The sequence below is a fragment of the Vigna umbellata genome, chromosome 7 (assembly GCF_029865625.1).
Source record: "Vigna umbellata cultivar VRB3 chromosome 7, Vumbellata_1.0, whole genome shotgun sequence".
Lineage (NCBI taxonomy): Eukaryota > Viridiplantae > Streptophyta > Magnoliopsida > Fabales > Fabaceae > Vigna > Vigna umbellata.
In genome coordinates this window covers 25,661,465-25,674,753 of record NC_142171.1, presented here as the reverse complement: position 1 = coordinate 25,674,753, position 13,289 = coordinate 25,661,465, and the positions used below count along the sequence as shown (strand labels likewise).

At 31.2% G+C, this 13,289-nt stretch overlaps 2 protein-coding genes across 2 annotated transcripts; both read right to left on the bottom strand.

Annotated features, from left to right (window-relative positions):
• Nucleotides 1-2,260: 2,260 nt before the first annotated feature.
• LOC148195572 (patatin-17-like) lies at nucleotides 2,261-4,544 on the bottom strand. The gene is made up of 7 exons (XM_088095021.1): nucleotides 4,061-4,544; nucleotides 3,785-3,969; nucleotides 3,501-3,654; nucleotides 3,271-3,417; nucleotides 2,904-3,152; nucleotides 2,650-2,819; nucleotides 2,261-2,490 (listed from the first exon to the last, which is right to left on the bottom strand). Exons 1-7 carry the CDS (start codon nucleotides 4,436-4,438, stop codon nucleotides 2,361-2,363), a joined length of 1,413 nt encoding a protein of 470 aa, XP_087951147.1. The 5' UTR covers nucleotides 4,439-4,544; the 3' UTR covers nucleotides 2,261-2,360.
• A 5,174-nt stretch (nucleotides 4,545-9,718) lies between these two features.
• On the bottom strand, nucleotides 9,719-11,772 carry LOC148195571 (patatin-17-like). Its single transcript, XM_088094865.1, has 7 exons — nucleotides 11,537-11,772; nucleotides 11,257-11,441; nucleotides 10,973-11,126; nucleotides 10,743-10,889; nucleotides 10,376-10,624; nucleotides 10,128-10,297; nucleotides 9,719-9,967 (listed from the first exon to the last, which is right to left on the bottom strand). Exons 1-7 carry the CDS (start codon nucleotides 11,714-11,716, stop codon nucleotides 9,856-9,858), a joined length of 1,197 nt encoding a protein of 398 aa, XP_087950991.1. The 5' UTR covers nucleotides 11,717-11,772; the 3' UTR covers nucleotides 9,719-9,855.
• Between the last annotated feature and the right edge of the window lie 1,517 nt (nucleotides 11,773-13,289).

Sequence of the window (13,289 nt, the reverse complement as noted above, 5' to 3'; positions counted from 1 at the left end):
TCACTTTCTTTTGTGTTTTCGTTTGAGTTTTTTCTTTGGTCGCGTTCGCCACTTACACGCTTTTTCTCTCGCTGCGTTCAACTTCTTCCTCTGCTTTCTATCGTTTGCCATTAACATTTAGGTAAGTTTTCTTCCACTTTGCATCGTTTAAAATCATTTTGCACCGATTATATTACGTTTGGAACCATTATCTTTCATTTGAACCCATTAAAATTTGTTTTCATTGACTTTTGGTGCAGTTCTTGGACGCATTCTAGGACAATTGGAACTACAATTTTTGAACCGTTATTGTGCGCGTTTTTCTTCTCACCCTCATAGCGACATCTGTGTACTCCCTCACCTAATAATATTTTTTTTTAAAGTTCATTAAATGACTACAAAAGACGTCAATTAACGTCTGTTATAAATGCAATAGACGTGAATTGACGTTGTTCAAAGACAACATATGTTAATTTAACGTTTCCGCTATGACATTATACATTTAACAGACGTCAAAAACCTAAAATAACAAACGTTAAAAGCTTATTTTTGTATTAGTGTAATGTATTTACTACGCTGAAAAATTCGAAAATGTTCTTTATAAGCTGGTGGTAGAATTGAGAAATAGTAGTATTTTTTTTACTAATATGATGGTTAATTTTGTTAATATATGTACAATGACAAATTTATGACCTTTATGCAACTTTTGTATTTATTATCTTTTGTATACTAGAACGTTCAAATGCTTTTATTCAATATATATATATATATATATATATATATATATATATATATATATATATATATATATATATATATATATATATATATTTATTTCAGAAAAAAAAATGAAAAATTCTATCACAATAATCAAAGTAAAAAAGAAATGCACAAACCCTGCCTTACAAATGTTTTGACTGAATTTAGACAGTAAGAACCTTAAAACAATAATCAAGTGTGTTTTTCTCATTTGTTTGACTCAAAACAATAGGTCAAAGAAAAAGAAAACCTAAGGTACGAACAGATAATAGAAAAGTTAGGATGATATAGTGTTTGTAGGAAACAAAATGGGCTGGGGAGAAAATTGAAACAAATATAAAGATAAAAAATTTAAAAATAAAAAGTGACAAGAATCGAAAAATAGGCACCAATAAAATTGTACAAATCATTACCACCTTCCCAAGATCTCACCAACAAATCAGCAACACATTTTCCAAAGTTTCCGGAGATTCCACACCTCAACACATGTAATGCTGCGCACAGGATGGGGTGTAGAAGAAATTGATGGAGTGCATCAAGCAATTGCCAACCATAAGTTCCAGCTATGTACAAAACTAACATAACCATAATATTAATATAATGGAAAAGTGTCCACATAATAGACATAAAATAATATAACATTTTTTTAATATTTTTTTTCTTACTCGATCTAATAGAAAAAAAAAAAATACTAAAAACCATTATCTAACAAAAACTCAAGCAAAACTCAAGTCTCTTGATTTTGAAAGAGTTAAAACTTATGTCATCTGAAATAATATTTACATCTAAAATCTAATGTTAGCTGTTTAATATTATATTATTATTTGTGATAATATATAATTCTATTATTATTATTAATTACATCCTTATTATATATATGAGATAAGTATTATTTTAATGGAAATATAAACATATTTAATCCTATAAATATAATTCATAATTCAGAAAAAATATTTATTTAATAATCATTCGTACTCGTTATATTTGTAAAAATTGAAAGTGCCTTCTATCTCAAGGGATTCAATTTTAATTAGTAAGAATTTTCAAAGTTAATGTAAAATATTTTTTTTCGTAAATATACAGATGAGACACGTAAGAATAAACATGCCTCAAAAAGCTATAACTCAAGGTTTTTTTGTATCCTACTAGTCAAAGACTGGACCAGGCTGAGGTCTACCAAAGAAAAACGTTGAAAATTCAGCATGCCCGTGATGAGCACATGGGTTTCTATCTATTATATTAAGAGGGAAGGGTGTGTGGGTCTACTACAATTATAAACTTACAAGAATTTACATTAAGCATAATTTATAATATTATTTTTATTTTTATTTTGAAATGGGAAGAGACCCATCTCAGCTTTTCAATAACCAATTGGCTAGGTTAGCTGTTAAGGTGATCTTAGGTCTCCATCTTGTGTAGTGGTAGAGTTTGAAGTGACGAATTAGGTCTAACATGCACATTTTCATCTTAATTGAGAGTGATTTATGTGAAATAAAGAACTTCTTAAAACTAACATGGAGAATGAACCTTTTTATTTATAATAGGAAAATGATTGGTACACTATATATGAATGGTTCTAGCTTATTATATATAGATATTACAACATGGTCATACAATTGACATTAAAAATGTATGTTCTTTCCGAATGCCCAATTTGCTTTAACAAGAGTTTCAAGAAATGGTCTTCCTCTTTTTTCCATAGACTTGCTTCTCAGACGACGTTGTCTTTCTCCATGCAAAATATCGGCAATCCTTCACAAAATTATAAAACCAAAATAGAATTCCATATTATATATAAATTGAATCGAAAAAAACAACATAATTGAACCTCAATCACTGTAGGTTTTAGCCATTAAAATTATAATTAATAATTAAATAAATTAAAAGGTTATTTGTTCATTTTTTTTTCACCTGTCAAGAGCTTGAGCATATGTTTCCACGCCTTCTTCTAAATCAAAAGTATCCAAACTAAACGTCACCATTTTTTTCTTTAACAGTTGTTTTCCAGCCTCTTCAAGACCGTCCAAGCTTGCTTTTGTAACATTAACTGCGTCGGAGAGATCAGGATTCAAGTCGTATTCCTGCCATATTGATTCCCTCATTCATCAAAATATATTATCCAAAACTTTATGAATATGTTATAAAAACTTTATGAATATATGTACCTGGACTCGAAGGTAGGTGATGCGAGATTGAAAGCCTGAGAAGATTGAAGAAAGATAGTATTCAGTGATTGCTGTATAAGCACGACTTAGAAAATTGGGATCAATAGCAGCCCATATTGGTTGTTGCCATGTCCCAGCCAGACTAGCATCAAAGCTGTCCTCAATTTTTGTTGCTCCAGTCCCCAAAGACAACACTAGAATTTCAGGATCCTCATTCTGCTGTAGCACTTCACTCACTGCTATTTGTGTCTGCTCATATTAAACATAACATTCTTAAACTTCATACATAGATTATATGGTATATGTATATAGGTATATGCATGCATGGAGGATAAATCATAACCTTATATCTTCTAAATTAACTTACTGGATTCACAGCTGCTTCACCACCATCAACCAAATTGAACTCAACACCATTATTCTCAAAATAGTAAGGTGGAAACTGAGTGGGTGCAGTTGAAGTGGATATGCATATATCCGACAAAAAGGCATTTAAGTAGGGAACCTTCTCAAGCTGCATCAGAAAAAACATTATATTTATTCGTGTTTGGAGTTTAATGTATGAAGAAATATATGCATATGCTGCTAATTGATAACCTTGTAGCTTGAGAATACAAATGGTTTTTGTTTCTTGATATCGAAAGCTGGGATTACAAGATTGGTCAATGCTTCACCAATTCGTGTTTCCTTGAACGCTTCACTAGCTGCGTCATGTAAACCCTCTCCATCGAACAGGGGACCGTTTCCTGGTCTGCATGTTAAGATTGTTGTTTAACTTTATTCTGACAGTTCCATCTTATTATTGACACATTAATTACGAATTAAGACAAAACAGATAGAGTTAATCCGCATTAGAAACTCTAATATTAATTTTATAATACCTAGATGGGTTGAATATACGAGGGCCATTTAGTTTGTAGAAGTCTACTATCTGTGCAGGAGTATAAGCAGGACGAGTAGGATCGTCAAGGCTTGGAGTGGCTAACATGGCTGTTGTGATTGAACCAGTGCTGGTTCCTCCCATCACATCAAAGTAATCTGCTAAATCTGCATTTGGATCCTTAGCCTGCAACTCAACAAAATTCAAATTAACCTCGTTAACATCATTCATTCATGCCATTTCAAATTCTTACGTAGTATTAACAATAAGAATGAACCTTAAGAGCCTTGTCTAAGTAATCAAGAACTGTTGCTGGAATGATGGCCTTGATACCCCCACCATCAATGCTCAGAATAGTTATCAGTTTTCCATTGTTGGACGGAGACAGCTTTTGGGCACTGAATCCACCGATCAGTTGCACAGCAAAGATCAAAACAAAGAAAACCAAATGAGCCATTAATGGCTTCCTAATGTATAACGTAGAATTAGTAGAGAGAGAGAGAGAGTTGTCTGTGTTTTGTGCAGAAATGTTAAGGGTGTATTTATAGATGCTGTGTTTCAGAAAAACCTTACGGGTTATTTTACGCTTGAAAATCCTTCTGCAAAAGGTAGAGCTCCTGGTCCAGCTTTTGGGTACGTGCTGGAGGGATGACATGATGTTTTTCTATCAAACTTTGTGTAACATTATTATCTGACCTACATTTGATCTGGGTAATAGTGAAAAAGGAGGAAGAAAGATAGAAAAAGAAAAAAAAAACAGAAAACAAGAATTGTTGGATGCAAGGTGTACCATACGGTCCATACCCACCAACCATTGGCTACCGTATGGTATCCCGTCCAACCAGGACGTCTTTCTAGGTTGTCTTTTCAAGTGTGTTCAACCAGATCATTCTTAGGATGTCAAGACCGTTCTTTTAAGTTCATCCAATCAGGACCTCTTTTCAGAATATTTTTCAAAGCTGTCTTTCTAAGACAGCTTATAGTGCTTTTTGAAGAAGGGACTTTAATCTTATACACAAAACATTTTGCCGTTCGTCATCTCATTGTAGCCATAAGAAATCAGTAAGTGGTGTTTTAAAAGACTTCAATTGTTGCTTTAAAAGACTTCAATTGTTCAACTGTTCGGCCTCAATCGTTTGGTCATACTTTAGTTTCAAGTGTTCGGCCTCTCATGGCCTTACAAGTAATTAGCCAAATTTGGCCCTAAATATTCGGCCTCGGCCATGCAACCTTGGCCATCCAGCTTCGACCATTTGGCTTCAACCATTCGGTCATCCGGTCTCGACCATCCGACCCCAGTAAAGATAAAAAATGACAATGCTCTTTGAAAGAATCGATTATCACTTGGGATAATCGATTATCCCAAAAGAACAACTCCTTTAATGACTTGCAGATAATTAATTATCACTTGGGACAATTGATTATCTCAGGAAAAATATTTGAAAAGGTTCGTCGATAATCGATTATCAATTGAGATAATCAATTATCCATGACAGTAATAATCGATTATCCATGATATTTGTAAGAAGACTATTGAGCTTTTGACTTATTTTTGAACTGAGTCTATATATAACTTATTTATGAACTCTTCTAGATTTACAAAATCTTAAAATTTTCTTGATAACTTAGTGTTTTGTCTGAACTCTCTCTGTTTTAAGTAAGCTTGAGAAACTTGGTGTGATCTTAATGTGTCTACGTGTGGTAGCACATATGTTGAGCAATGCTTAGCTTGTTCATCCTTATGTGTGTCAAAATGAGATGGTGTAAATCTCTTGTCATTCAAGAGAGGTGTATTTTTATACCTTTACTCTACTTCACTTTGTAAGTTGTTGATTTATTTCTAGTTATTAGTTAATCTCTCTTTTAGAGAGATTAATAATTGGACATATGATTTTTTTATCTGAACTAGTACAAAAATTACGTATGCAAACTTTTCTCTCTTATATATTTTTATTTATTTATTTTTAAAAGAACCTAGATTTATAAAAAACCAATTCACCTACTCTTTGTTATTGTGAAAGTCCAAAATTTTCTATTTCCATAAATTATTTAAATTCATAGCTTTTTATTTATTAAATAATTTTTAAAAATTGTAAATGATATTTAACTAAAACCATATTATTTTCTTCTCAATTTGAATTATAAAAAATATTAAAACAACTTTCATTAATTATATTTGAAATAAAATTATTAACTAATTTATACTTTTAATCATTTATTATTTTTGATCTTAAAGTTTTTATATGTCAATTTATTCAAAATAAAAATTGATTAATTAATTTATATGACTAATGTTTATTATATTTGGTTTTACAATTTTTTATATCTTAATTTATTTGTAAATTAAATTCTTATAATTTGTAACGTCAAATATAATAAATTTTAACGATATAAATTAATAAATTAATTTTTTTGAATAAATTATATTAGTTTTTTTGTAGTCAAAATCCTAATAGTTTAGTTAATGTTAGTGATTAATTTATAATTTAATTAGTTATTAATTATAATTTTTTTATTCATAATAGCAGTTATTTTAAAAATTAATAATTTTTAGTTTATAAATTAGTAGGTAAATTAGTCAATTGTGACCAATTATTTTTTATCTCAATATTATTCAAAGATTTTTTTATAATAAATACTATCTATAACAATATATTAATATACATTTCATTAGTAAAAAAACAGTCTTTTAACGTGTCTAATACGCCTAATTTTTTACAAAACCGAAGCATATTAAAATGTGGTGATATTTTTGTAATTATGACGAACTTATACGCCTCAGTTCACTAGGAATCGAAGCCTATTGATTCTACTCCTTTGGTTGTCTAGGAAACCAAAGCATAAAACTGAACGTTCATTCTCTGAAACCGAACGTTCCAATCTTTTTTGTCGACTTCTACGACTTCAGTCTTCTCTTAACCACGACCTAAAGGCCTTACTGACTCGGTTACTTGCAGAACCGAAGCTTATGCACTCTACTGCCTCAGTTATCTACGAAACCAAAGCATAAAACTAAATGTTCATTCTCTGAAACCGAACGTTCCAATCTCTTTTGTCGACCTCTACGACTTCGGTCTTCTCTGAACTGCGGCCTAAAGGCCTTACTGACTCGGTTACTTGCAGAACTGAAGCCTATGCACTCTACTGCTTTGGTTATCTACGAAACCGAAACATAAAACCAAACGTTCATTCTCTGAAACCGATTGTTCCAATCCCTTTTTTAGGTCTTTAGGCATCAGTTATCAGATAAACCAAGTTAGTTGCTCTTTCACTAGTTCAAATTAATGAAACCTGAAAAGAGTTTACATAGTTTTCTTCTTCCCCTAGCGCGCCTCCTCGTTCTTCTTCTTCCCCTACGACCTCCAGCACCATTGGGAGAAACCCTATCCACCTTGCCGTCAGCCACCTAGCGCTGCCGCTATCATTCATCAACGCGCCACCATAATCAAGCCCTCACTATCTTCATCGCGACAGAGAATCTTCCATGGCCATCTTCACGAAGCTCCGCCGTCATCCTTGCAACCTCCATCTACATCACAACTTGATCATAGAAATATGCACAGCGGCGCAAGAGGAACGCGCCACCATTCATCTTCTCCGTCATGAACACACCTGCATAAGAACAGAAACCCTAATCCTCCTTTGCCGTCAGCTATGCCGCCGCTGCCAGGACCATGTCTTCGTCGCCAACCTCCATGGTTGCTGTGAAATCAACTCCATCATCACCTGCAAACCCAGAAATCAGAAAATCCCAATTGCCATGGAACCCTAAATTGAGTCGTTGTTCAACCTCACGAGTTCGTCTACTCGCAATGGTACCTGCAACAAAACCTAGAAATCGCGAACTCTTCTCGAATCAAATGCACGAGCCTCATGCCGCTATGAACCCTGAGTTTGTCATGAATCTGCTTTCTCAGGTGCTCACTTTTTTCACTTTATGGGCATTATTTGGACCCAAACATTTATTCATATTTGTTTCGTGGTTTTTGTACTTTCTTTTCCCATCACCACATGCTAAAGTGTGGCGTGTGATTTGTTTTCCCATTGTTGATGGACTTTGTGCTTGTTTGTAGAGGCTTTCTCAAGATGGTTGACAATTTGAATTTTAAAGACTTTGTGGCCTTCTTATATGCATTCAGTGTCAAAGCTAATGTACAACAAAAAATAAAGCGTACGTTTTAATTACTTGGAGAAGGCAAGAGGGGTTGAAGTTGTTTGAGGAGAGGGTGAAGGAGGGGGTGAGGCCGAATATGATTAATTTTGTGAATGTTCTGTTTGCGTGTAGTCATAATGGTTTGGTTGATCATGGGCGGTTTTGCTTGGAGCTTGCAATATGAGAGTCGAACGTGTTGCGAAAAAGAAAAAACCCCTCTATTGCATCGGTTGGATTGGAACCGAGGTAAAAACACACACCCCTCTACTGTCTCGATTGGATTTGAACTGAGGCAAAATCACACATCTTTTTGCCTTGGTTCAGAATTGAGACAAAAAACCTACTCTTTTTTGTCTTGCCTGTATATGTCTCAGTTGCGGAACCGCTGCGTATAAACGAAAATAACCGCTATTATTTTCTTTTATTGCACTAATGTTTATATGTCTACTAAGATATATATATATATATATATATATATATATATATATATATATATATATATATATATATATATATATATATATATTTGCATATGTATTTATATAATATTACTTAGGAATAATCATAATTCACACAATAAAATAATATGAAATAAGTAAATAAAAAGAAATAAATTAAGAATATTTCACATAATAAAATAACATGAAATGAAAAAAAAGCTATATATAAAAATAGTAGATATCTCTTCCCCTTACCTTAATAATTGTTGTGAAAGATAAGTGAGTTGTAGTAAAAATTTCGCCATGCTCTCATTTTTTTCATCTCTGCTTTCTCACATTTGATGCACTTAGTTCTTATCCTCTTACCCCCTATTTATAACGACCAAGGTAATTATTGTTACTTGTATAAACTAAGTTTTCGTTAATGTTTTAATTTCTAAAAATATTATTACTTGCATGAGCCTAGCCCTCACTGTATTTTTAATTTTTAATATTAATACCACCCATAGCATTGGTTTGACCCTTGCTTGATATCTTATATTATACAATCGTTGATTCACCCCCTTCACATATTAGTTTTTTAAAAAAATTTCTACTAGCTGGGATAGATCCTCAGTACGCAATCAAACAATTTTAGTTTTAAAAATTTTAAATAATGGTCCATTGAAACAATACTCACGTATTATTAAGCTTTTTCATGTTGAAATAGTTCGATGTCCATTAAAATAATATTTACATATTATAATTAATTTTAATAATTTAATATTATGGTTATTATTTACGATGATACATAATTATATTATTATTAACTACATTATTATTAGATAAGTATTATTTTAATAAAAACATAAATTAATATTATAAATAAAAAATATTTACTTAATAATTATTTATACTTACTTTATTCAATTTTGACCTATAAAATTGTCAAGTCACTTTCAGTATTATGGTAAAATCATTTTTTTTTCATAAATATAGTTGATAATAACTAGTCAAGATTGGACGAGGCTGAGGTCTACTAAAGACAAACGTTGAAAATTCAAGATGCCCGTGATGAGAACATGGGTTTCTATCTATAACATTAAGAGGTGTGGGTCTACTACAATTAAAAACTTAAAAGAATTTACATTTAACGTAAATTTATAATATTATTTTTATTTTTATTTTGAAATGGGAAGAGACCCATCTCAGCTTTTCAATAACCAATTGGCTAGGTTAGCTGTTAAGGTGATCTTAGGTCTCCATCTTGTGTAGTGGTAGAGTTTGAAGTGATGAATTAGGTCTAACATGCACATTTTCATCTTAATTGAGAGTGTGATTTATGTGAAATAAAGAACATATCTGAAAACTAACATGGAGAATGAACCTTTTTATTTATAATAGGAAAATGATTGGTACACTATATACTAATGGTTCTAGCTTATTATATATAGATATTACAACATGTTCATACAATTGACATTGAAAATGTATGTTCTTTCAGAATGCCCAATTTGCTTTAACAAGAGTTTCAAGAAATGGTCTTCCTCTTTTTTCCATAGACTTGCTTCTCAGACGACGTTGTCTTTCTCCATGCAAAATATCAGCAATCCTTCACAAAATTATAAAACCAAAATAGAATTCCATATTATATATAAATTGAATAAAAAAATACAAAATAATTGAAGCCTCAATCACTGTAGGCTTTAGCCATTAAAATTATAAATATTAATTAAATAAAGTAAAAGGTTATTTGTTCATTTTTTTTTCACCTGTCAAGAGCTTGAGCATATGTTTCCAAGCCTTCTTCTAAATCAAAAGTATCCAAATTAAACGTCACCATTTTTTTCTTTAACAGTTGTTTTCCAGTCTCTTCAAGACCGTCCAAGCTTGCTTTTGTAACATTAACTGGGTTGGAGAGATCAGGATTCAATTCGTATTCCTGCCATTCATTATCTCATTCATCAACTTATTATCTATAACTTTATGAATATAGAATAAAAACTTTATGAATATGTACCTGGACCCGAAGGTAGGTGTTGCGAGATTGAAAGCTTGAGAAGATTGAAGAAAGATAGTATTCAGTGATTGCTGTATAAGCACGACCTTGAAAATTAGGATCAATAACAGCCCATATTGGTTGTTGCCATGTCCCAGCCAGACGAGCATCAAAAGTCTCCTCAATTTTTGTTGCTCCAGTCCCCAAAGACAAAACTAGAATTTCAGGATTCGCATTCTGCTGTAGCACTTCACTCACTGCTATTTGTGTCTGCTCAAATTAAACATAACATTCTTAAACTTCATACATAGATCATATGGTATATGTATATATGTATATGCATGCATGGAGGATAAATCATAACCTTATATCTACTAAATTAACTTACTGGATTCACAGCTGCTTCACCACCATCAACCAAATTGAACTCAACACCATTATTCTCAAATAAGTAAGGTGGGAACTGAGTTGGTGCAGTTGAAGTGGATATGCATATATCCGACAAAAAGGCATTTAAGTAGGGAACCTTCTCAAGCTGCATCAGAAAAAACATTACATTAATTCGTGTTTGGATTTTAATGTAGGAAGAAATATATGCATATGCTGCTAATTGATAACCTTGTAGCTTGAGAATACAAATGGTTTTTGTTTCTTGATATCGAAAGCTGGGATTACAAGACTGGTCAATGCTTCACCAATTCGTGTTTCCTTCAAAGCTTCACTAGCTGCGTCATGTAAACCCTCTCCATCGAACAGGGGACCGTTTCCTGGTCTGCATGTTAAGATTGTTGTTTCACTTTATTCTGACAGTTCCATCTTATTATTGACACATTAATTACGAATTAAGACAAAACAGATAGAGTTAATCCGCATTAGAAACTCTAATATTAATTTTATTATACCTAGATGGGTTGAATATACGAGGGCCATTTAGTTTGTAGAAGTCTACTATCTGTGCAGGAGTATAAGCAGGACGAGTAGGATCGTCAAGGCTTGGGGTGGCTAACATGGCTGTTGTGATTGAACCAGTGCTGGTTCCTCCCATCACATCAAAGTAATCTGCTAAATCTGCAGTTGGATCCTTAGCCTGCAACTCAACCAAATTCAAATTAACCTCGTTAACATCATTCATTCACTCCATTTCAAATTCTTACGTACGTAGTATTAACAATAAGAATGAACCTTAAGAGCCTTGTCTAAGTAATCAAGAATTGTTGCTGGAATGATGGCCTTGATACCCCCACCATCAATGCTCAGAATTGTTATCAGTTTTCCATTGTTGGACGGAGGCTGCTTTTGGATACTGAATCCACCAATCAGTTGCCCAGCAAACACCAAAACAAACAGAACCAAATGAGCCATTAATGGCTTCCCAACTTATAATATAGAATTAGTAGGAGAGAGCTATGTGTTTTTGGCAGAAATGTAAAGTGTATTTATACTGTGAAGATACATGCATATACTATGTTTGAGAAAATCCTTGTACTGCACTTCTCGTACAGCTTGGTGGGAGGGATGATCCGATGTTTTACTATCAAACAGAGTGTAACATTATTGCCATCTGACCTACATATTATTGCTTTTTTTGATCTGGGGTAGTAGTGAAAAGGGAAAAGGAAGATGAAAAAAAAAGGTAGAAAGTTATTATAGCTTCTTTGGATTGTTGGATGAAAGGAAAGTGAGTGAATTTTAGTTAAATGTCAGTGAAAGTTAATTTTATATTCAGTAATTATATTATATAATAAATGACTAATTTATTCTTGATGGTATTTTATGAATTGTGTATATAAAATAAATTTGAACATAAAATAATTTTGAAGTAAATTTTTTTAAGTGTTATATATATATATATATATATATATATATATATATATATATATATATATATATTTATAAGTAATTAAATAATGATTTGAAAATTGGGTTGGAATTCTTTTCTTATGTAAATATAAAAAAGTATGAAATAAATTGTAATATATGAAATTTGAATTTAAATAAAACTGTAAATTGTGACTGAAAATAATGTGACATGAACTAATTTTAATTAATCATGAAAAATGTCGACAAACAATATATAAAGAAAATAGTTTCTTATTTAAAATTTAAATAATTTATTGTTGAAATATGTTTATAAAACAAAAAGGTTTGACGTTAAGAGTTACTAATTTTGAAAAATATTTTTAGTTGATTACATGTTATAAAATTAGATGAGTTGAAAAATAAATAAATTTTCTACAGTAATTTTATATTTTTATAGAACTTTAATTTATTTTTTAATATTTATTTATAAGAAAAAAGAAAAAAAATTAGTAATATCAAATTAATATTTTAAGATCAATTTAAATTAATAAAATATCAATTATATATATGTGTGTGTTTTACACTAAAATATTCTCATGTTTTATTTTTGTTATAAAATTTAATTTTTATATTAATTTATGAAATTAAAATTTTTTATAAGAAGTATAAGAAAATGTATATGAATATTTTTTCTTTGTAAGTGCAATATTGAGTTGTGGAGAATGTAAGACTTAGAAAAAATAAAATATCTAAAAAGAAATGTAAGGGCGCACAGGGTAATAATTAAAATTAAAAATGATAAGTTATACAAAAATAAAATGTAGCACAATTGATTAGAGATCTTATAATGAGTTACAATTAACTCATTATATATCATATAGTCATATAGTTATGTACATGAAGAGGAAAAAACTTGACCCATCATATCATAGTCATATTCTAGCCATACATATCTATAATCTCTATTTCAAATTATCTCTGTTAGGAGGTGAATTTTATACTTATATCAACCCAAAAATCTGACTTGAGCAAGGTAAGGTTTGCATTTATATAAACTTTTCTTATCTCTAGTTGATTTGGAATTTTCAATCGAGTCTCTCACGCCAAGTCATATACATATCAAGGATGTGATTAA

Excerpts from the sequence above, each read along its gene's own strand:
- LOC148195572 (XM_088095021.1), bottom strand. The coding sequence starts at position 4,438 with ATGTCATCCCTCCAGCACGTACCCAAAAGCTGGACCAGGAGCTCTACC. Across the intron at positions 3,418-3,500 it reads TTGTATTCTCAAGCTACAAG|CTTGAGAAGGTTCCCTACTT; the intron begins GTTATCAATTAG and ends TTTCTGATGCAG. Across the intron at positions 3,153-3,270 it reads GTGAAGCAGCTGTGAATCCA|ACACAAATAGCAGTGAGTGA; the intron begins GTAAGTTAATTT and ends TAATATGAGCAG.
- LOC148195571 (XM_088094865.1), bottom strand. The coding sequence starts at position 11,716 with ATGGCTCATTTGGTTCTGTTTGTTTTGGTGTTTGCTGGGCAACTGATT. Across the intron at positions 11,442-11,536 it reads ACTTAGACAAGGCTCTTAAG|GCTAAGGATCCAACTGCAGA; the intron begins GTTCATTCTTAT and ends GTTGAGTTGCAG. Across the intron at positions 10,890-10,972 it reads TTGTATTCTCAAGCTACAAG|CTTGAGAAGGTTCCCTACTT; the intron begins GTTATCAATTAG and ends TTTCTGATGCAG.